The 24118-nt window shown below is 42.4% G+C and overlaps 1 protein-coding gene across 3 annotated transcripts in view; it reads left to right on the top strand.

The window, feature by feature from the left end:
- The window catches only part of LOC145343832 (uncharacterized), a 59087-nt gene extending 42740 nt beyond the window's left edge, over window positions 1-16347 (top strand). For all 3 annotated transcript variants that reach the window (XM_080190231.1, XM_080190228.1, XM_080190230.1), the window contains 3 exons: window positions 11219-11476; window positions 13253-13375; window positions 13945-16347. In XM_080190231.1, the coding sequence (XP_080046357.1) occupies window positions 11257-11476; window positions 13253-13375; window positions 13945-15356 (1755 nt within the window). In that variant the 5' untranslated portion in view covers window positions 11219-11256 and the 3' untranslated portion in view covers window positions 15357-16347. The remainder of the gene's footprint in view (window positions 1-11218; window positions 11477-13252; window positions 13376-13944) is intronic.
- Window positions 16348-24118: the final 7771 nt, after the last annotated feature.

The raw sequence follows: 24118 nt of genomic DNA, 5'->3' as shown, positions 1-24118 counted from the left end.
TCCTACCCTTCTTTATCAACTTCTTTGCCAATCTTTGTTGACATTTAAACCTCTCCCAATCCTCTTCTCGCCCACTACTCTTAGCTACTCTAAATTCCTCCGCTTTTAATTTAACACTTTCCTTCACCTCCTTCGTTATCCAAGGCTTATTACCTCTCCTCCTACTATCATTTTTGACCATCGGAATAAATTTCCGCTGAGCACCAAGAAAGATCTCCTTAAAGATCCTCCACTGCTCCTCAACAGACCCTCCCTCCAACGTGCTCCCCCAGTCCACATTCGCCAATTCTTCTCTCATCCTACCGTACTCCCCTCTATTCAAACAAAGGACGTGTGTCCGGGAACCCACTTTCTCCTCCTCCATCTGCACCAGAAACTCCACCATACAATGATCACTCTCCCCAAGAGGATCCTTCACCACAAGGTCCCTAATTCTACCCGCTTCATTACATAGCACCAGATCCAAGATAGCTCTTTGTACAAGTATAAAAAGCCTCAAGTCAGAGCAGAAAGAGTCAAAATATTCTTCCTATCAAAGATGAATTAAGACTTTTAATTGGCTACTTAAACTGCCACGCATTCAATCAGCAGTGAAAGGTGGAGGCCATGTCATATGGACATGCAACCAGGAAGCCTTCAGCCAGCTAGGATGGTGGGGTCCCACCTTTTCAGACATTCTGTACCCAATGGAGGAATCGGCTACCAGCAAGGGCCGCCCATACAGTAAAACTTGCCTAGCCTTTACACCCACCCTGGCAAGTCAGCCACAGATGTCTGTGTTCCAGGTTTCATCAATGACCCTTCCCCTTGGGCTTGCTGCCATTAGATTTCTCCCAGTGCCATTGCTGATACTGAAGAGTTTTCAGCCTCTGATTGGCCTGCAGCTTTCTGTCCTGCAGTCCTACGAACTCTGACAGCAGACTGCCTGACTGGGATTTAATCCCATCAGGGCTTCCAGAAATGGCTGCGGCAGTGTTGCCACTGGCTTTCTAGCCAATGGGCAGGCCCAACATCTTGACCATTAAATTCTGCCCATTGTGTACTGGAGTCATATATGAGCTAGATCTGACTTCCCTCACCATGTCAGCCATGGCTTAATTGGTAGCACTCTTGCCTCTGAGTCAGAAGTTTATCGATTCAAGTTCCACTCTGGGAAGTGAGCACAAAAATCACGGCTGCCGCTCCTGTGCAGTACTGAGGGAGTGCAGCATCGTTGGAAGTACCATTAGATGAGAGGTTAACCTGACGCATCATCTGCCTTCTCAGTTGGACGTAAAGATGTATGACACTGTTTTGAAGAAGGGCAAGGAAGTTATCCCACATGTCCTGGCCAGAATTCCTCCATCAATGCCACATAAACAGAATATATGGTTATTACCACATTGCTGCTTGTTGGAGCTTGCTGTGCACAAATTGGCAGCAGTTTGCAACAGTAACTACATTTCAAAAGCACTTTGTAAACCAGTTTTGAGACAGATTGGTTGAGAAAGCTGCTGTGTTACAAAAGGTGAGAAGGGATGAACTGGTTCCCAATTATTCAACTTCCTTCTTGGTCACAATAATGGTTTAAATTTATTTTTGAGAATTTGCTTTTTCCAAATCAGAAAGTATTTAACTTTTCAAGCTGTGAGCAGTGAGAAGCCAATCAAGCAAGGTTCTGAGTCAAAGAAAGAGCAAGTTTATGAACCATTAAACCTGGGAAAAATAATAAAAACACAATGCCAAGCCTTCAGCCTAAGGTGGTCAATTGGACCTGCACACATGCATGCACGCACACACACACATGTTCATACACTGGAATCAGAAATAAGGAGAGTTAGAGTCCAATAATAAAGATAATATATGAGTAAATGTGTTTTTATTATGCTTGAAGCATAGATTTTAAACATTCAGCTGAATTAGTTTAGCTTGTTTCTTGAACTCATGAAGTGGAGATGCCGGCGATGGACTGGGGTAAACACAGTAAGAAGTCTCACAACACCAGGTTAAAGTCCAACAGGATTATTTGGTGGCACAAGCCACTAGCTTTTGGAGCGCTGCCCCTTCACTAGGTGAGTACGCACTCACCTGATGAAGGGGCAGCGCTCTGAAAGCTAGTGGCTTGTGCTACCAAATAATCCTGTTGGACTTTAACCTGGTGTTGTGAGACTTCTTGTTGAACTCAGTCAGATGTAGAGGATGTTGTAATTATTCCCAGATCTCAGTTCACTAGTAGGTTTCTGGTAGGGTTAGCTTCTTGAACTGGGTGACGTGTTTATTCCAAAAGGGAGGGAGAGCGAGCAGTCCTCAGTTTGCTTCCTCTGCTGAAGGCTTTCCGGCAACTGCCTGTTTCACGTGCAACCTCCCTCTAGTGGCTGTGAAGCCTTGCCTTGACATATCTCACCCATTGTGTATTTCCAAGAGGTTTTAGTGCATCTGTCTGAGACAGCAATTGTTTCAATATCCAGCAGTTTGCATTTTTAATGTCCTTTCCTGAGACAGTTACGAGTTTCGATGCATGTCTGGACTATAGGAAATAATTCTCCCTTCACACTCCCTTGAGGGTGATTTATTGGCTTCTCACCTTCACCTTGGAATGTAGCCTTGCATTTTTAAGCAATTTGCTCTTAGTTCAGATTGCAAAGGTTCCAATCAGTTGAAAGTTGACAGATGATATTTTCAACAATAAAGAGTACAGCCGCAGAACAACTGCATAAATGCAGGTCTTTTTTTCTTCAGAGGAAATTAACGAATGACAGTCTGACAGCTTTTACTGAAATAAGTGTTTTATTTCCAGATTTTAAAGAAACAATTAAAATTGTCAAACAGCGTTGGTAGAATTTGAATTCATGTTTTCTGTATTACTAGGCTGGTGACATAACCGCCACAGTACTCTATCCAGACTAAAGATATTGCCCCCAGAGCAATGAGATAATGTCTGCAAATTAGGGTTTCCAGTTTGAACTGCAGCACTACTGCCTGTGTCCGGAAGTCTCCCTAACCACCATTCTGATCCAATAAATTGCATAAATGAATCTTACGATGTTTGATCTATAAAGTCGTGGTCTTGAGTTTTGAGGTTGCTTGCAACTCAAACCCAGTTCACTGCCTTTTTTAACAGGTTGTGTCAATCTTCAGCCTGTCTGCCTCAGGAAACAACTTCAAAGAAATGGCTGTTTCCCTTTTTGCGGGGTTGGCAATACTAATGTGGTTGACAGTGATTTAATTTTCATGACATGGTGGATGTTTGGATAAAGACTAGGGCTGGGATTCTCCCAAAGATAAACATAGTGCCCAGTGGGCGAGAAAACTGGAGTATTTCCTGCCTGATTTTTTGGCATAATTGCCAAAGCAAATCTCTTACACTCTTGAGTATTGCAGAGTGCCCTCCAGGATTCACTCTGGAAATCAGGGGTGGGACTTATTTCCGCTGGAGGGGCTGGTAGCACAGTGCTGGGTGGGCCACTGCGCATGTGCTGAACTGTCAGAGCAGAGGCTGGCACATGCATAGTGGCCTCCCATTGCCAGCCTCCGATTGCTGGCCAGTCCTGTAACCTCCTGATTGCTGGCCTTCTGACACCGCCCGCCCCCCACACACCACAGCCCTGTGATTGCTGGCCTACTGGACCTTCCTGGGCTAGCCCCGATGTCCCACTGATTATTTCCCCTCCCCCCATGCCCACCCTGATGAACAGGTCCAACCACTCAATGGCCAACCCCCTTTGGCCCCCAGCCCTTGGGCACTGCCTGGTGCCCAGCAGACAGGCCAGTGTGCCCCTTGGGCAGTGCCAATCTGGCATCCTGGCACTGCCCAAGGGGTACCTCCCCCCCCCCGCCCCCCGCTTCCGACCTCCCAGGGAGAGCCTCAATGGCTTCTGTTCCATCCACCATGGTTAGGGTGCCTGTTCCCTGTTAGAGAGCAGTTGTAAATGGCGCTGGAGGGAACATTTCCTGGGGGGAAGGGGAATGCTAGTAGGCCTGGAGAATACTGTCCCAGGCCGGCTAATCACATTGAAATCCTAATTCCAATGTAATAATCAGCTTCGCGCCGATTTCCGTCATGATGCTGATTGCACTAAAAAAAAATGCTTGGGGGACTAGCAACCAGCCTAATGTCAATTGCGAACCTTGCTAAAGGCCCACACACTGGTATATCCCAGCCTGCTGCGCTGCTTGAGCAGTGCAATGGTCCGAGAGAATCCTGGACTACATCCTGGACTTCGAGTTCACCAGCCAAAACGATGCATTTCGAGCCACAAGGCATGTTGAGGGGGTGACAGTAGGGTGGGTAGTGAAGTGTTTTAATGACCTCATGTATTTAAGACATCAAGTGACAGCAGCATTTTACCTGTGTGAAGCTGCTAATGGCATCTTAGTAATCAACCCCCCACCGTGCTCCCCCCCGACATGTTCTGTGCCATATGTAGCAACTACTTTCCAATTTAATAGCAGTAAAATAGCATACTGTTGACAGACCATAACAGCAGAAACCTGTTGGAAAATCTTTTATCATGTTGGTTTGTTCAACAATTTTCTTTCATCATCAACAACAACTTAGACCATAAATAAGACCATAAAATATCGGAACAGAATTAGGCCACTCGCGTCTACTCCACCGTTCAATCATTGCTGATATTTTTCTCATCCCCATTCTTCTGCCTTTTCCCCATAACCCCTGGGGGGAGGGGAGGGGGGAGGAGAGAGACTTGCATTTATATAGCACCTTTATCATAGTAAAACATCCTAAGGTGCTTCAAACACTGAGCCATGCAATTTGGACAGGCCAACAAAAGCTTAGTTAAAGAGGTTGTTTTTGCGGAGGAGAGAGGTAGATTTTTCGGGAGGGAATTGCAGAGCTTGGGTCAGAAATGTGTGTTGAATGAATAGGACTTGATGTGAGTGAGGATATAGGAAGCAGCGTTTTGGATGTTCTCAAGTTTATGAAGGATGGAAGACTGGAGGCTGCAGAAGATGGTTGGAGTTTAGTTTAGTTTTAGTTTATTTATTAGTGTCACAGGTAGGCTTACATTAACACTGCGGTGATGTTACTGTGAAAATCCCCTAGTTGCCACATTCCAGTGTCTGTTCTGGTACACTGAGGGAGAATTTAGCATAGCCAGTGCACCTAACCAGCATATCTTTTGGACTGTGGGGAGGAAACCGGAGCACCCGGAGAAAACCTACGCAGACAGGGGGAGAATGTGCAGACTCTGCACAGACAGTGGCCCAAACCAGAAATTGAACTCGGGGTCCATGGTGTTGCGGGGCAGCAGTGCTGACCACTGTGCTGCCATATTCCGCCATGCCAGAATATTCAAGTCAAGAAGTAACAGTGGCACGGATTAATATTTCCACAGCAGAGAAGCTAAGAGAGGGACAGGCATGATCATAGTCACAAAGGTGAAAGTAGGCAGTCTGAGTGATAGAGTGGGTCAGAAACTCAGCTCAGTGGAATGCCAAGATTACAAATGGTCCATTGCAGCCACGTTCACCGATCAGAGGGATTATTAGAATTACTGGTTAGAATTTGTAGTGGGGATCAAAGAAAGTGGTTTCAGACTTCCCGATTGTTAATTAGAGACTATTTCTGCCAGTCATTACTGGATGTTGGCGGAGCCATGTGACAAATCAAAGAATAAAGAAAAATTGCAGCACGGGAACAGGCTCATCAGCCCTCCAAGCCTGCACCAACCATGCTGCCCGACTGAACTAAAACCTCTTACCCTTCCAGGGACCATATCTATTCCCATCCTATTCATGTATTTGTCCAGATGCCCTTTAAAACTCACTATCATATCTGCTTCCACTACCTCCCACGGCAGTGCGTTCCAGGCATCCAACACCCTTAATGTAAAAAAAAACTTGTCTTGTACACCTCCTTTAAACTTTGCACCTTAAACCTATGCCCCCTAGTAATTGATTCTTCCATCCTGGGAAAAAGCTTCTGACTACCCACTCTGTCCATGTCTGTCATAATCTTGTAGACTTTTATCAGGTCGCCTCAATCTCCATCGTTCCAGTGAGAACAAACCAAGTTTCTCCAACCTCTCCTCATAGCTAATGCCCCCCCATACCCAGCAATATCTGTATCCTCTCCAAAGTCTCCACATCCTTCTGGTAGTGTGGTGACCAGAATTGAACACAATATTCCAAGTGCTACCGAACTAAGGTTCTATAAAGCTGCAACATGACTTGCCAATTTTTAAACTTAATTCCCCGGCCAATGAAGGCAAGCATGCCGTATACCTCCTTGACTACCTTCTCACTTGTGTTGCCACTTTCAGTGACCCGTGTACCTGTACACCCAGATCCCTATGCCTATCAATACTCCTAAGGGTTCTGCCATTTACTGAATATTTCCTATCTTTATTAGACCTTCCAAATGCACAACCTCACATTTATCCAAATTAAATTCCATGTGCCATCTCTCTGCCTAAGCCTTCAGCCCATCTATATCTTTCTGTATCCTCTGTTGGTCCTCATTGCTTTCTGCAAATCCAGCAACCTTTGTGTCGTGCACAAACTTACTAATCAAACCAGTTACCTTTTCCTCCAAATCATTTATATGTATTACGAGTAGCAAAAGTCCCAGCACTGATCCCTGATAAACGCCACTTGTCACAGCCCTACATTCAGAAACATACCCTTCCACTGCTACCCTCTATCTTCTATGACCGAGCCAGTTCTGTATCCAGCTCACCTCTGATCCCATGCAACTTCACATTCTGCATCAGTCTGTCATGAGGGATCTTGTCAAAGGCCTTACTGAAGTCGATGCAGACAACATCCATTGCCCTACCCTCATCAATCATTTTCATCACTTCCTCAAAAAACTCAATCAAGTTAGTAAGACATGACCTCCCCTTCACAAAACCATGTCGCCTCTCGCTAATACATCCACTTATTCTCAAGTGGGAGTAAATCCTGTCTCAAAGAATCCTCTCCAATAATTCCCCTACCACTGACATAAGACTCACCAGCATGGAATTATCTTGATTATTCTTGCTACCTTTTTTAAACAAAGGAACAACATTGACTATTCTCCAATCCTCTGGGACCTCCCCTGTATGTGGAGCTGCTGGCGTTGGACTGGGATAAGCCATGTATGAAATCTCACGACACAAGGTTAAAGTCCAACAGGTTTATTTACCAAGCACAAGCTTTTGGAGTGTTACTCCTTCTTCAGGTGGGTAAAAAGTTGTGTTCACAAACAGGGCATACATAGATACAGACTCAATTTACAAATTAATAGTTGGGATGCGAGTCTTTACAGGTAATCAAGTAATTGCTGTAAAGACTTGATTACCTGTGAAGACTCACATTCTAACCATTAACTTGTAAATTGAGTCTGTGTCTATGTATGCCCTGTTTATGAACACAACTCTTCACTCACCTGAAGAAGGAGCAACACTCCGAAAGCTTGTGCTACCAAATAAACCTGTTGGACCTTAACCTGCTGTTGTGAAACTTCTTACTGTACCTCCCTGTAGTCAGTGAGGATACAAAGATTTCTCTCAAGGCCCCAGCAATTTCCTCCTCCCTTGCATCACTCATGCCCTGGGGACTTGTCTACCCTAACGTTTCTCAAAATCCCCAATACCTCCTCCTTTTTGATCTCAACATGACTCAAACTACACACCCTTTCCCAGATTCATCATCCATGAAGTCCTTCTCTTTGGTGAATGCTGATGCAAAGTGCTCATTTAATTCCTCACCCATTTCCTCTGGTTCCATGCATAAATTCCCTGCCCTGTCCTTGAGTGGGCCAACCCTCAAAAGGCTACCTTTTGCTCTTTATATATGTATAAAAAGCCTTGGGATTTTCCTTAATCCTGCTGACCAATGATTTTTTGTGACCCCTTTTAGCCCTCCTTACTCCTTGCTTAAGTTTCTTCACTCCTTGTATTCCACACTTGCTTTGTGTGTTCCCAGCCTCCTAGCCTTGACAAATGCTTCCTTCTTCTCTTTGATCAATCGTGCCCCACACAGAAATTTGCATCATCTGGCTTTGGAAGTGTATTCTCCATCTAGATTAAAGGAAATAAATAACTATTTTCTTGTGTGGGCTGATGTTTAGCTGTGAAATAGTGAGATCATTTGATGTAGCACGGAAACAGGGAGCTAACTTTAGTGAAGATTGTGATGGGAATTGGTGTTTTCCTGCGGGGGGCACTCTTGAGTCATATACTATTGAAGTGTTGCAGATGACTGCAGTGCTGAATCAAAGTATGTTGATTGTACTCATGCAGTTGCTGTACCTTTTCCTTTTTAAAAAACAATGTCTACTTTACACTCAAGGTGGTTTCAAACAAATCTGATCGGAAACTCGATTATAGCTTCAAACATCGTTCTTATTCGCTAACCCCCTTCCTCCATGCTGCATACCATTTCCCTGCTAGAATAGGCAGGTTCCGGCATATTCTGTCCCTTTTGAACAGCTGCTGGAAGGTGTGCCAAAAGGCTTGAGGTGACTCACCTGTTGACTAAAATTTATTTTTATTTGTAAGGAATCATGAAGCCTCCTATCATGGTTTAACAACATTGCCAGAAGTGGGAAAACTGGTGTGAGATCGTGAGTGTGCACTGTAGCACAATCCATTGCACAATGGGGGGATTGCTCACCATGCGTTCTTTCAACTTACAAAGAAATTACCCTAATACGCTCAAGAGAAGCCAAATTCGGGCCATTTTAATTCAGTTCTTCAGAGCTTTGAGTCATCTTTCGCCAAGTATATGTCCGATAAAAACGCAGCCCAAGTATTGTCTGAAGTAGCCAGTTGTATTATCGTATGAAGGACCCAGAATAGAAAGCTCAATTTCAAGATCCTTTTAACTTAGAAAAATTCTAAATACTGGGTGAATTGTGTTTGTGTAGCTTCTGACTCATCCTCCGCTGCAGCTCCTCACCCTCAGCGTTTTGACACAAACTTAAAAATAGCAGAAGTTTCTAGCTATCGTTAAGGGTACTGAAGGTTGCTGTGAATGTACCTTAGTGTTTGTGCAAATATAAGGATCACAAATAACAAATAGGAATAGGCCATATGACCCTTCGAGCCTGTTAAAAGTTTGTTAGTCACAAGTAGACTTACAGTAACACTGCAATGAAGTTACTTTGAAAATCCTCGCCACACTCTGGTGCACTGAGAGAGAATTTAGCATGGCCAGTGCACCTAACCAGCACATCTTTCGGACTGTGGGAGGAAACCCACGCAGACACAGGGAGAACACGCAGATCACATAGACAGTGGCTCAAGACAGGAATTGAACCCATGTCCCTGGTGCTGTGAGGCAACAGTGCTAACCACTATGCCACCACCATTCAGTAAAATCATGGTGCCACTTCAACCTAATTTCTGTTTTCCTGTTCTATTCCTCTATCCCTTGATTCCAGAGATGCTGTTTTAAATAAATCTGCTCCTGATACCTCTTATTTTGAATTGCAGCTTTTTCAGTCCTGCATGATTTGTACCTAGATGAACATGTTTGTTGCCCAGGTTGAAGCCACAGATAATGCAGCTAAAATTGCCTTTCATGTGACAGCACTTAGGTCTGCACACTGCTTTGCATATTCTGGTCATGTTACTTGTCTTGAATATTTTTGGACAAAAACTATTTGCTAATGCTGTCTTTTGCTCCACATATGCTGACTGACCAGCTAATATTACTCCTAGCTTTGTGCTTATTTCGATATTTATTATTTATTTATTGTTTCATAGGATGCAGGCATCACTGGCAAGGCCAGCATCTGATGCCCATCTCTAATTGTCCCTTGAATTGAGTGACTTGATTGTCCGTTTCTCAGGGCAGTTAAGAGTCAACCACATTGCTGTGAATCTGGAATCACATGTAGGCCCGACTAGATAAGGACAGTAGCTTTACGTCCCTACTGGATGTTAGTGAACCAGATGGGTTTTTGTAACAATAACTAATAGTTTCATGGTCACCATTACTGTGACTAGCTGTCAATTCCTAATTTATTAATTTAAATTTAAATTGCCACAGCTGCCTTGGTGGGATTTGAACCCATCTCACCAAAGCATTAGTGTGGGCCTCAGGATTACTTGTCCAGTGACATTACTACCATGCCACTCTCTTCCTGAACGGTTGTTTTTTTCTTTATCGTCCTTTATTATTGTGAATATGGTGCGTTCAACTGCCACAGGAAGTTAATTTCTGAACTATACTTCACTTCCATTTTCCACGCTAAGTTGCACTCATTTATACAACAATGTCAACATTGCCACCAAACAGTTTCCACTGGGCAGAAACAACAGAAATTCTGTTATAAATCCAGAGTCAAGGTCCAAGAGGATACAAACTTGTGAAACTGTCTGAAAGTAAGGTTGACAGTGATAGAGTATCAAACTGGGTTAAAAAGTCTCAAAGGAATCGAAAGGATCTCCCATACATTTCTTAAAAACATACCCGAAATTGATGTATCGGGTGAGATTTTCTGACCTTGCTCGTCCCGAAACTGGAAAATCCTGCTTGATGTCAAAGGACTTCTCCATCGACTGCCCCACATGCACTCTGGTTCCCATGGCGGGCGGGGCAGTAAAATTCCGGCGAAAAGCTTTTACTGTGAGAAGGAGCCACTGCTGCCCATGCTGGGTGAGATTAAAACAAAGATTAAAGGGTTCCTGTAGATCAGCTGAAGTTATAGTAGATTATCGGGAGACCAGCCCCCTCCTACCCTCCGCTACCCCCCCCCACCCTCCGCTTCCCCCCCCACAACAGAAAATGCTACCCCAAAGGTTTTACCTGCAGGATTGGTAGATTATAAATACATCATCCATCTGCCATTATACTTCTTGTAATATTAACAGAAAGCAGGATATTTTTTCAAAGTAGTTTGAAAGCAAATGTGGTGCCATGTCACTAAGGAAGCCCATGGAGGTATGGAGCCATGCAATCAAGGACACAGATCTTTCATTGGCAGAGATTTGTGTCCTTCCTTATTGTTTGACCACAGGTGTGATTTTTCTGGGTGAAATTGGTTTCGTCTGCCTGTCAAAGACGAGGGTAGATTGGTGCTGGGAAGCACTTTGTTTGCAAGCAACCAAGCTGAGAACTAGAAAACATTCCCCACTGGGATGAACCATGATCAAATATTTATCAATGCTGAGATTTGAACTTGGCTCCGCAGCCTGAGCTTCATATATAGATTGTCAGCCTCCCCCAACTGCAAACTGAAAATCAGTAAGCGTATTTTTTTTTAATGTTTGTTTTTTTCTTTCAGATTTGACAAAGAGCAAACAAAATTAGATCAGTCCACCAATGACTCCTTCATGCTGCAGTTCTGGCCAAATCAGGACTTTGTTTGGATTGTCCCCAAAAATGTGGACTCCTCTTGGTCTGATTCTCTACATATCCATTTCCTCTTTGACTGCAAGCTCAATGTATAATTTACAAAATAATCAAATCAAAGTGCTGAAGTCGCTTCGTGTCAGTGATGCAGAAGAATGTAACCTAACTTGTGACAATGTGGCAGACCAAGGTAAAGAATGTCAGTGTGCAAAAATATGAGGGCGAGAGAATACTGTCAGAGGATGTTTTATCCACCATTGCCATTCTGCTAACCTGTGTATGACCTCCTTTAGTATTTTTCATTCCTTCTCAGTATTTGCTAAGCCCCCTGCGTATGTGTTGTTAGGGAATTTTGACATTGATCGTTCAACTCCAAATCAGGAATAAAGATTGAGCCCTAGTACACATCACCAGTCCAAGTAGCATGCATTAACCCTAACACTTTTCCCAATTATTAAAATGTACAACCACATTTTGTCTCTCATACGAAATGCTTATTTTGTTGTAACACACCTCTTGAGGTACTTAATTCGACACCTAAAACTACATATATATCACGTCATAATAAAACAGCTGTATTATTACTTTTTATAATCCCGAAGATGTACCTGTGTAGAATTCTCATATAATCCATAGAGTAGAATCTCTACAGCGCAGAAGGAGGTCATTCGGCCCATTAAGCCTGCACTAATAATAATCCCAACCAGGCCCTCTCCCGTAACCCCACGTATTTACTGCTAATTCCTAAGGGGCAATTTAGCCTGACCAATCAATCTAACCCACACATATTTGGAGTCCAGTTTTGATAGTGACACTTACACAATAGATACTTTACATTCAACTCCCTTTTAAAGTAAAATCCTCTTTTCCTAAAATGTACTTTAACTGTGTGTCAGAATGTGCACTTTAATGAAAAATAAGGCATGAAGAAGAAATAAACAATAGTACAGTTTCTGGTAATGGTAGGAACCAATAAGGGGTTGCAGGGACAACTTTGCAAGCGTCAGGCCTCGGCCCTGATTTTAGCTACTCCAAGACTAGACCCTTATGAACCCAGCAACCCCTGTTCTTGGAAACACGGGGAAGGTAAGTGAAGAATTGTGCCATGTCCCTTTAGATAAAGCTCAGAGGACTTGAATATTAAATAAAATGAATACTGTAACTGCAGCTCCATTCCTTTGTATGGATAGATTACCTTGTGCCCTCCCTGTGAGATGCAGCAGAGGTCTATCCTGCAAATCTAGTAGCACAGCACAGCAACTCCATGGTGCTTTCAGATAATTGACAATATCAGAGGCTTTTCAATATTACCCTAGCTGCAAGTTGGTTGCCAGTTCCTTTATATAACGTTAGTCACGAGCCCTTCTTACAGCTGAACAATTGATCTTTAGTGAGTGCCTTGCAAATTTGTTGAATGGACCAGTGTGGTCCAAACACATCAGTTGCTTATCAAATGTTTGCCTTACCAGTGACGCTCACATCCCATGAAAGAAATAAAAGCAACTGAACCGGTCTTATTGTGCTGTCACATAGGCCTACTGACAGCTAAATATCACAAGGTGATGAACCCCAGGGGCTGTGCTGAAAACAGTTGGTGGTGCAACATGCACTCTGTGAGAGAAATCAGTTGTTAACAATCCAAATTTCAAATCCTTCATTTGATGATGCATTCACTGATTTTGACCATCCACTTGAGACCAACAGGCTTCTTGTAGTATAGCTGCCAGCTTGCCAGGAATAGACTCCAGGAATTGTCTTCAGTGACTACCTGCTCCTCATCCTTTCTGAGGGTGTTTTCAGAACATCCTGGCCCATGTAGAACCGTGGCAAATTTCCTTCTGTTCACATCCATCGTACCCAAAAGGAATGCCACAAACCTAGTTTTAGCCATTTGTGGTATCTCTCTGTGAAGTGTTAATAGGTTCAAAGCAGTGCACATGATGCATACTTTTCACTTTTGTTGCAGATGGCTTGCAGTGTAACTGGGTGGTTATTGAAGAAAAACAAAACCTCTGTTTTTATTTACACTGTCTTGATGTTCGGATCTGTAAAGGAGTAACTGTGGAAGATGTTAAAGCTTTGCAAATAGGTATGAACAAAATCAGTTTACTTTTTAAGGGCTCACTGCATAAAATTAGCACTTGTTAATGCCATTGACAATACCTAACAACCGTGTAAAATATTTTGGATTTTAAATCCAGAAACCTTTTGATAAGTTTATTGCTTTTTCTTTTGACTGCAGATTACATGGTCGATGGATCTTCCAGAGTAATTTACACTTTTTTGGCCTTTTTCTAAAATTAAGTACATTTCAATGCTTTACTGCTCTGACTTTTTGAGTGCGTGATATTATTCAGTGACTGAAAGGAGAATAAGCTTCTGCCAATACCAACCAGCCGAACATAATCAAAGTAGTTCAGTCCTGTGTGGAAATGGTTAGCCTCCAATTGTTTTTTTCAATGCTGCAAAGTATTGGAAATGACACTGGTTTAACTTCCTATTTATGTGGGTTGGGGTAGAAGGATCTTGAACCCATGCAGACCCATCATATGTCTTAATGTAAACATTCCGAGTAACAGTTCAGGAATAATGTGTGCCGAATGAGAAGGTGTGTAGCATTACTAAACATTTTTAACTGAGTTTTCTTGTGTTTTCTAGGGCAAAGTTTACCAATCAAGATTTTTTTAAATCGTATACGAAAGAGGAGAACAATTAATAAAAAGCTTTCACAAGATGCTTCAGAAACACATAGACCAGAGGTAACTGCTTCAGCATCATCAGCAATCACCACTGCATCTGATGTCACCAGTACAACCATCACTATAATAAAACCAATTGTCACCAGTATAACCACAACTACAGTAAAACCAACTATCACCAATATAACCACGACTGCAATAAAACCAACTGTCACCAGTGCAACCACAACTACAGTAAAACCAACTGTCACCAGTACAAGCACAACTACAGTAAAACCAACTGTCACCAATATAACCACGACTGCAATAAAACCAACTGTCACCAGTGCAACCACAACTACAGTAAAACCAACTGTCACCAGTACAACCACGACTACAGTAAAACCAACTGTCACCAGTATAACCACGACTACAGTAAAACCAACTGTCACCAGTACAACCACAACTACAGTAAAACCTACTGTCACCAGTATATCCACAACTGCAACAATGCCAGCTGTCACCAGTACAACCACAGCTACAACTACAGTTTCACCAACTGTCACCAGTACAACCACAGTAACTGGAACATCAGCTACCACCATGAAAACCACAGCCACAACTACGGTGTCATCAGGAGTTATAAATACATTCACATTGACAACTTCAAACGTTTCAAGTGCACCATCAGCTATAAATACAACAATGACAGCAACCCTCGCTACAGAAAAATCATCAACTAATGCCACTGAACCAACTGCAATGATACTTACATCTTCAGCTGAATATACCACACAACTTCCCACAACTAGGTTAGTGGAAACCACTCAACAAGCATCAACTGGTCAACAGACTACGCCAACTCCAACAGCTGTTCATCCAACCACAATGACAAATGTATCATCTACAAAACTGCTTGCAAATGTCACTCAACCACATTCCATGAAACCAGCAGCCCCATCATCGACCCCAAAACTGACCACCAAAACCTTTACATTGACTGTGATTCCAACAAATGGATCACCAATCCCACTCACCCAGGAAGCAGTGACACTGCAGAAAATAACAGGTGGAAGCAAAATGAGTAGTTCAACTCCTGGAACCATCCTCACAATGGCTGGAGAAGCATCGAAGCCACCAGAAACAAAATCCAGAACTACACTTGCTTTTAATGATGAGAGGAATTACATCTTCCCTTCAGCCCCTGCTGGATCCCTAATCAAGTATCTAGCTGACACCAGCTCCTTAATAGCTGTGCTAATATTTGGGCTGCTGTTTTTCTTAGTGAGTATTCTATTGTTTGTTCAAAAAGCTTTTGAAAGCTATAAAAGGAAAGACTACATGCAAGTGGACTATTTAATAAATGGAATGTATGCTGATTCAGAAATGTAAGAAAAGGGGAAGGGAGAAATATAAGAAACGTAACACTTCTCCATTACGGAAATGAGAGTGTTTCTGCCATCAAACTAAACACATTGGTCGAAAGTATGGTGCGCATTAGCAGCAACTTGTGCCATAAATCAAACAGTACTGTCTCATTCTGGAACATCTGGGGGGCTTTTGGAGGTTCAGTTGCTTGAAATATCATGAATTTCCATGTATTACTATGATGAAAATAGGTATTGTGATTCTAACTTGGGCTATCCTGAGATTAACTACTCCCATTTGTTAATATTGATTAAATATTTTTGGGGACTGCCCTCTTTGATTGAAATGCAACAACAAAAAAAAACTGCTTCAGCCACTGTCTCATTTAAAAATGTCCTTGATGTATTTTTGATTAAAAAGGAATTTTGCAATAAAATAAATTTTTAAAGAGTACAATGCAGTAACCTAAAATAACCTTCCCAGGAATACAGTACAAGAAACAGTGCTACTGAACACTGAGCCGGAATATACAATTGTACTCTATCACTATGCAGTTTTCTTGCCTTAAAATTTAATTTTTTTAATCATACATTTCTGAAATCTACATCTCTTTTCTGGGAGATGTTCGTGTATAATTTTGTGATGCCTGTGTTTTAGTTCACCATATAACTATTAAAATAGCTCCTGTATATTAATTACAGAGATACGATTATATCCCACTGCTGAAAATGCTCTGCTGTTTTGTAATACAGTATTTACTTTCATGGAAGACCAAAACTGATACATATAATAGTAGAAAGCTCACACAACTTGTACTACATTAGTATATGTCTTTCATATGGTGTCTCTTAACAGCAACTTAGGCGCAATAGAGCAAAGCCCAGCAGCTATCAGGATAAAATTGCTGCATGTTGGATGTCTGTTGCTCTTCCCCTCAATTGCACTAATTTTCAAAACATGGAATGCATGGCGTGGCGGCATCTTGGACTTTTGGCTAAGATGCAAATAAGATCAAGCCTTGGAGGAGGAGCTATGCCTATTCCAATCAGCTTGGATCATTTAGATCAAGCCCAAGACAGGAGGTGAGAGCCCCATCTTGTCAGCTTGGATCGGGAATGTCTCAACTTGTTGAGACTCTGAATTGGACTTGATTTGATTGAATTGGAATAAAAACAAAAAAAAAGTATGTTACAAAGACTTTGTGAAAAATAGATGCACTCTATAAGCAAGACTAAATGGTGAGATTGGGTTGAGTAACACCTATTTTGAGGTGCTATGAGAGCCCTTATGTATGTAAAATTTGTTTCTGCAGCATGTGTTCTGATATGAGGTGCGTTGGATGCTATATTGGCAAAGGAATTAACATGAATACATATTGGACATGCATCAAAGCCCTCAGAGCAGGCAGATCATGATCTGCTGATTTGACACCAGCACTGCCATTTTGGTGCTCCATTATCCAGTCTGCGCTTTCTTTAAACTTCCACAGCTAAACTATATTTAGTGGCATGAAGGCATTTCCCAGTGCTATTTCAAAAGAACATTACCTACTTACAGATCAGTTGTTGGATTATTTCCTCTGGCTGCTATAATTCTGTGTTTTGGATGCTTTTTTCCAAATTGTTAAAATTTTCAGTAATATACACAGTGTGATCTGGCTGATGCTGATGGACATTTTTGCTGACTTAAAGTCTTGCACACAAAACAAATGCGAACAGACAAGGTGGCCTTATAGAGCAGCTTCTTGATATTGAGCATAATGACTGGGAGAATAGGCAGAAGCTACACAGAGCAGGACAAACTGCTAGAAGAGGGAAGACGAAGAGCCCTCAGCAGGAGAGCATAACTGCAGAAGATTTTGAGAAAGCAAACCTGTTGAAGAACAAATGCTTGGGTGGTGCAAAGCTCCTTTACTAGCTGATATTAAATGTCATGATGGTACCTGTCTGAGCTTGCATGGGAGCAGTGGTTGGTATTGCTTGGGCTGCACTTGAGGCTGAGGTATTTGTTCTTTCTTTTAGGCCACACTTGGAAGATAGTGTTCTGTTCTGGTTGCCACACTACCACAAAGATGTGGAGGCTTTGGAGAGGATATAGAAAAGATTTACCAGGATGTTGCCTGGTATGGAGCATTAGCTGGGAAGAGAGGTTGGAGAAACATGGTTTGTTCTCACAGGAACAACAGAGGTTGAGGGGGTGATCTGATAGAAGTCTACAAGATTATGAGAGGCATGGCCAGAGTGGATAGTCAGAAGCTTTTTCCCAGGGTGCAAGAGTCAATTACTAAGGGGCACAGGTTTAAGGTGTGAAGGGAAAGGTTTAAAAGAGATGTATGAGGCAGATTTTTTACACAGAGGGTAGTGGGTGCCTGGAACTCACTGCCTAGATAGATTGAGGTTCTTGGATATCTGAATAAAAAGACGGATAAAGTTGGGGATGTATTGAGGGAAGAGGCGAAAGTAAAAAGCACATGCTTACATCAACAGTTTCTTAATCAGACCAGGCTCTGAGATGAGAAAGAAGTGGGATGGGAGAGGGGGATTTAGGTATGCGGATACTGCCAGCCTCAGTGGTTTCAACCCTATCATTGATCACAGCCTCAGCAATGGCCCTTTCCATAATGGTCAGTGTTATGATAACCACGAAGGAGATCATCAATAGATCTAGCTATGGGCTTTGTGGATTACTGGCTGCCTTATTGAGCAAGCTGAGGCTTGCCCAATTGGAAGCAGCATGCTGGGGTTTTTTAGACTGTAACTTTACTTGGAGCAGAGTTGTAGATCCTGAGGTAAAGACTACCTGATTGTAAGCAGCAGGAGCGGCCTTTTCCTTTGTTGTACAATAAAGGATGTCAGTGACAGGAAATTGGCATTTGGCTGAATTACTACACTGATAGCCAGCAGCCCATGGCTGCCTCTGAACACTTGCCAGGGTTGGTGGCCCAAATCCTGTTACAGATCTGCCCTTCCAGAACAAAAATGCGAAAATTTAGGGCATTTTCTCCTGAGCCAGAATTTTGCTGAATCTGTGTTCCCGATTAGGGGGTGGAAGTTTCAGCCCTTGTCCAGTTTCAAGAGCGAAAGCTTGCCACTTTTGACCCTGGCACCAGATCAGGATCATTTATGGGTCATAAACCCAACCTCCCAATTAGTGGGCCTTAACAAGAGCAAACCAACTGAGAGCCTTCCTCCAGGCTCCTCAACTACTGAGGGAGTGCTGTTGGGATGATGGAGCCATTTTGTCAGAAGAAGGATCTCTATGTAAAGGAAACATGACATGTTTCAGAAAGGCTCCACAGCATTTGTATTTTTCAAGTTGCAGCACTCATAGGGAGTTGACCTGGGAAGACTGACTTTGCCCACACTTTCCCCCTCCACCTCGCATTCCCCAACACCCCCTCCTCCCCCCACCCTATAAACCCAGGTTTCCCACTGAGCAGCTGCAGTGAGGTGACTCACCCGAGGACAAGTGGAAAAAGACAACCTCTCCAACCAAGCAGGAATGGATAAAGTGACCAAGGAAGTCAGCAGCAGGAGTATGATTGCTTCAACCTTGAGACAGTGCACCAAAAGAATTCAGGATGCCGGGAGGACATGATCGGTGAGCCGCACAGCATTTTGCTTTCCAATCCCAGTGTCTGACTTACCCCGGCTTCTCCTGCATTGCACTTCTCCAGTGAACATGACTTGCACCTCCACTCATCCCTCTCTGAGGGCACCTCACAACCATTCAAACAATCAACACTCACATTAACCCTCAGCCTATTTCTCTCCTGCAGTCAAGCCTCACACTGACCTTCCACAAAGTATTTCCCTCCTGTGCTCACATGCCAGCACTCACCTCCTTGCTCTCTCCTCTTGTAGGAGAAGAGAGGCAGAGATGTGGAGTTGGGTGAGGTAGGTTGGTGATGGGCCTCCAATGACCAGAGACATACCCTGGCAAAGAGGTCCTGTTCTAGGAGGCTGCTGATGTAAGCAACAATTTACTGTGAAGACATGGGCCTCCTGGTGCTTTTCAGACATGTTGAGGAAGCTGATCTTTTTACCTGTAGACCCTGGGCGGAATTCTCCCAAAAAAATTCTAAGTGTCAAATTCGCATGAAAACTGGACTAATTCATGCTGATTCTTTCCGTGGGTGTTCAGAGAAGAATCTCCCACACTTTGTGCTTTGCAGAGGCCACCAGAGTGAATATTATTAAATTTCAGGGGGCGGGGCCTATTCCCACTGGAAAGGCTGAAATCGGTGTGCTGAGTGGGCTTCTGTGCTTGAACTGTCAGTGCCGAAATCGGCACGTGCAGTGGCTACTACTTGCCGGCCTCCTGACACACACCCCCCCCTCCCTGTAGTGCTGATCTCACCCCTACCCAGCAGGCTGACTGGCCTCTTTACCAACCAACCCACCCTCTCCACCAGTTCCCCAGCCAATCGCTGGCCTCCCTGCTTCCCCCCCGCCCCGATCTTTATGCTGAGTGGCAGTAGGACCCCTCCAACCCCAACTCCAATGGTCTCATTGACGCTGGCTCCTCAACCTTGAATATTATCAATTCAAAATTATCTTTAAGCAAAATCACCATCCAATGGATTTCCACAATCTCCTCCAGACCCTCTCAAATATCTTCCATGGGACTGTTGTACATTGCCCTCTCCCCAGAGACTTTAGCTATCTTGATCCTACTTTGAGAAACTGCTAAAAGCTTTCCTTTATATCCATCTTTTTAATCTAGTCTTCAGCAATTCTTCCTAACTCCATCTTCCTAGATTAGCCTAAATCCATTTTTTATGACCATCAATACAATGCTTTGGATGTTTTCTTAATACATTAAAAGTGACTGTATAAATGCAAGTTATAGTATAACAATCTTGTATTAATCACAGATTAAGATGAGTGTTGCACAAAATCAAAAAGGAAAAATACTACACTCTGGATATCTGAAATATAAACACAAAATGCTGGAAATATTAGCAAACCAAGTCACCCTGTAGAGAGAAACAGAGTAAATACCGCAAACAGAACTAGAAAATGTGAAAACTTGATGTAACAGGTTTTAAGCAAGACAAATGCAAGGAAAGGGGGCTTGGGGGTGAGGGCTGGGGGGGTTGGAAAGGGGAAGGGGGAATGAAGAGGAAGAAAGAACGAAAAGGAAGGGAATAAAAGAACAGTGGTTATGATCTGAAGTTGTTGAACACAATGTTGAGTACAGAATAGGTACATACGTACAAACGATGTAGGCAGAAAGATGGATGTCGCCCTGCTGTTAGAATTTAGGGATCTAAATAAGAAATTAGCAAGCCGGACACCAGAAGTCATAATCTTCAGTCTATTCCCTGTACCATGCCAAAGTGAGTATAGAAATAGCAGGTTGAAGCAGGTGAATGAATAGCTGCAAAGATGGTGCAGGAGAGAGGGCTGTAGATTTCTGAGTCATTGGGTGCAGATCTGCAGAAGAGGGGACCTGTACAGATCAGTCAGACTACACAAACTAGAGCCAGGACTGAGTCCCATGTGGGGTGATTTGCTATTGCTATTGGGGAGAGTTTAACTTGGATGAGGAATGGAAACCAAGATGCAAAATCAGAGAGAAATGCCAAGGTGCACTGAAAATTGGGAGAGATAGCAGGAAAATAAGGAATAGTAAGTTAATAGTTGGGATCAGAAAGAGGGAGAAGATAATAGAGTCTAAATCACACTTGCTGTACATGTATGTGAATGCATGTATTGTAGTAAATAAGATTAGTGAGTTACAGGTGGCAATTGCCATGTGGAAATATAATGTTGTGGCAATGACAGAGACCTGGCTCAAAGAAGGGTAGGACTGGGTACTAAATATTCCTGGATATAAGATGTTCAGGAAAGAGTGAGGGGCATTGTGAGCAGCAAAGAAGAACATTGCAGTGCTGGAAATAGAGAATGTCCTAAATGGGTCAAGCACAGAATCTATATGGCTAGTGCTAAGGAACAGAAAGTGTTGAATTAGATTGCTGTAGTCTACATGCCATCAAATAGTGGGGATGATGTAGTGGAATAAATGTACAAAGCAATTGCAGAGAAGTGCAAAAATTATAGAATAGTTATAGTTATCCAAATATAGAGTGGGATAGTAGTACTGCAAAGGGCATAGCAAATCAAAAGTTCCTACAGTGTGTCCAGGAGAATTTTCTATAGCATTATATATCCAGTCCAATGAGAAAGGAGGCATTGCTGAACTTGGTTTGTGGGAATGAGGTGAACCAAATAGCTCATGTAACAGTAGGGAAGCATTTAAGGGACAGTTGATGATTGTATCTTAAGGTTCAATTCCAGCTTTGGGTGACTGCCTGTTTGCACGTTTTCCCCATATCATGTGTGGATTTCCTCCACGTGCTCCGGTTTCTTCCCACAGTCCAAAGATGTTAGTTGGATTGGCCATGGTAAAAATTGCCCCACAACATCTATGGGCTAGATTAATTAGATGGAATGGATCCAGATGGGATTCAACCTAGGTTACTGATAACAAATCTTTTAGTTTTCTTTAAATACAAGGGGTGCCAGAGGACTATAAATATTCCACATTTATTGAAAAATAGAAGGATCAACCTGGTGATTAGAGATTTATAAGTCAAATGTCAATGCTGGAAAAGACTGACCACGTTCTATAATATATGGAATGGGCTGGTAGGAATTGACAGAGATAAGTACCTAGTGCCCTTCAGCAATAACAAACAGAAGGTAGTCATTGACAAAAATACAAAAAAGCATGTTTCCAAGACAGTATATCAATGTATCAGTTTATTATCAGGACTACCATATTATAAGATCATATCTAGTTTAGCAAGTGCATTTATGTAAGTGAAATATAGTCTGTGACGCTAATACAACCAAAGCAGAAGAGGAAGAAGAAAACTAAATTTAATTTTGAGAAGCTTGAGTTAATGGGTCAGCATGGATTTATTAATAAAAATGATATCTGAGAACTTGGTTGAGTTCTCTGATGATGTAATGGAGAAGATTTGTGAAGGCAGTCCAGTAGATGCTGCACAGATGGATCTTCGAAAGACATTTGATAAAATAGCAGGAAAACGACTATTCATAAAATAGTAGCACACAGTATTAAAGGAATAATGGTAACTTGGTTACATACATGACTAAAGGATTGAAGGCACAGAGTAGTGCAAGAGAGAAGTGTGCAGTGGGATCACTTGGTCAGTATTTGGAGTATTTCTTTGCATGTCTATGGAATGAAAATGGACTTGAGTATATGAAACATAATTTCAAAGCTTGAGAATGACATAACATTTGACAATATTGTATGTGGTGAGCAGAATAGTAGCAGATTACTGTGGGGGCGAGGGGTGTGACTGGACTGATGACAGGAATGGATGTGTGACAGATACAATTTAATGCAGTGGTGAAATTTAGGAAGTAAGAAGTGATGAAATTTTGGGAAGAAATATGGAGAAGGTGCATGACAGTGCTTCCCAAATGTGTTCCCAGGATGAGCCCAGAGTGAAAATTTGGAAGGTTTGAGGGCTGTTGAGTGGGGTTGGATTGGAGTGGGACTGATGGAGGCTTCAGACAGATAGACAGACAAATTAATCTGTTGTTAACAGATTTATCCTTATCCTTTTTGAACAAGGGTGGAATATTTACAATCCTCTAGTCCTCTGGCACTACTTGTATTCAAGAAGAACTGAAAGATTTTGTTCAGAGCTTCTATTTATTATCACAGTCATAACTTCCTTCAGCAACCCTGGATGAATCCCATCTGGACCAGATGTTTTTTTTAACTTCGAGCAATGTCCACCTATATTGCACTTCCTTTTTATCTATTTTTATCCTATTTGTTACCACCACTTGAGCAATCATTGCAGAGCACTTAAAGCAGCTAAATATTTGGAATTGCCTCAACTAAAATTTGATATGTCACAAAATCTACATTGTAAATTTGACTCATATGTAATTAACGCTTTACAATTTTCTTTATAACTCTCTATATTTCTTAGCAACATTAAATCTTGAAGTTCTATTTTAGCATGTACAGGATATGTGATATACATGACCGCAAATTACACACAGAACGAGGTTTTATGATCATCACTGCAATTATGCACAACACAAATCCGTGTGGTACGGAACTATTGTAGCTCATAAAACTTTTAGTAAGCATGAATATATACTTTTTAAAACTGCAATGCGCAATGTTTAGCACTGCTGCCACACAGCTCCAGGGACTCGGGTTCATTTCCGGCCTTGGGTCACTGTCTATGCGGAGTTTGCACATTCTCCCCGTGTCTGCATGGGTTGCTCCGGGTGCTCCAGTTACCTTCCACAGTCCAAAGATGTGCAGGTTAGGTGGATTAGCCATGGGAAATATGTGAGGATTCGGGGATAGAGTGGGGAAGAGGACCTGGGCAAGATACTCTGTCAGAGAGTCGGAGCAGACTCGATAGGCCAAATGGCCTCCTTCCGCACTGTATGATTCTATGATTCTATGTATATCTCTTAAATTTATACTGATTTGTAGCTTCAACCGTTACGGTCATGGAGGAGATAGTAAATTTGTTGCATCTATCTTAATTTGCATCTATCCTTAAAAAAGATAGGTTCTCTATTCAGAAAATGAACATCTACCTTTTTACAGGCAGCAATCAGGCCTCAGAGACCAGTCTATTAGATCATATCCACATTAAAAAAAGAGAATTCAAAGAGACATTGGAAATCAGTCCATCTCTAATGCAGCCATTGCTGCCTCAGAGCTCATGACCTCAAAATCTCATCTCACTGCTTCCCTGCAGTTTGGGAAGTCAT

This window comes from Carcharhinus amblyrhynchos, chromosome 6, assembly GCF_965287045.1.
Source record: "Carcharhinus amblyrhynchos chromosome 6, sCarAmb.v2.hapA, whole genome shotgun sequence".
NCBI classification, from domain to species: domain Eukaryota; kingdom Metazoa; phylum Chordata; class Chondrichthyes; order Carcharhiniformes; family Carcharhinidae; genus Carcharhinus; species Carcharhinus amblyrhynchos.
The sequence above is the reverse complement of the archived record's forward strand: the minus strand, read 5'-3'. Positions and strand labels throughout refer to the sequence as shown.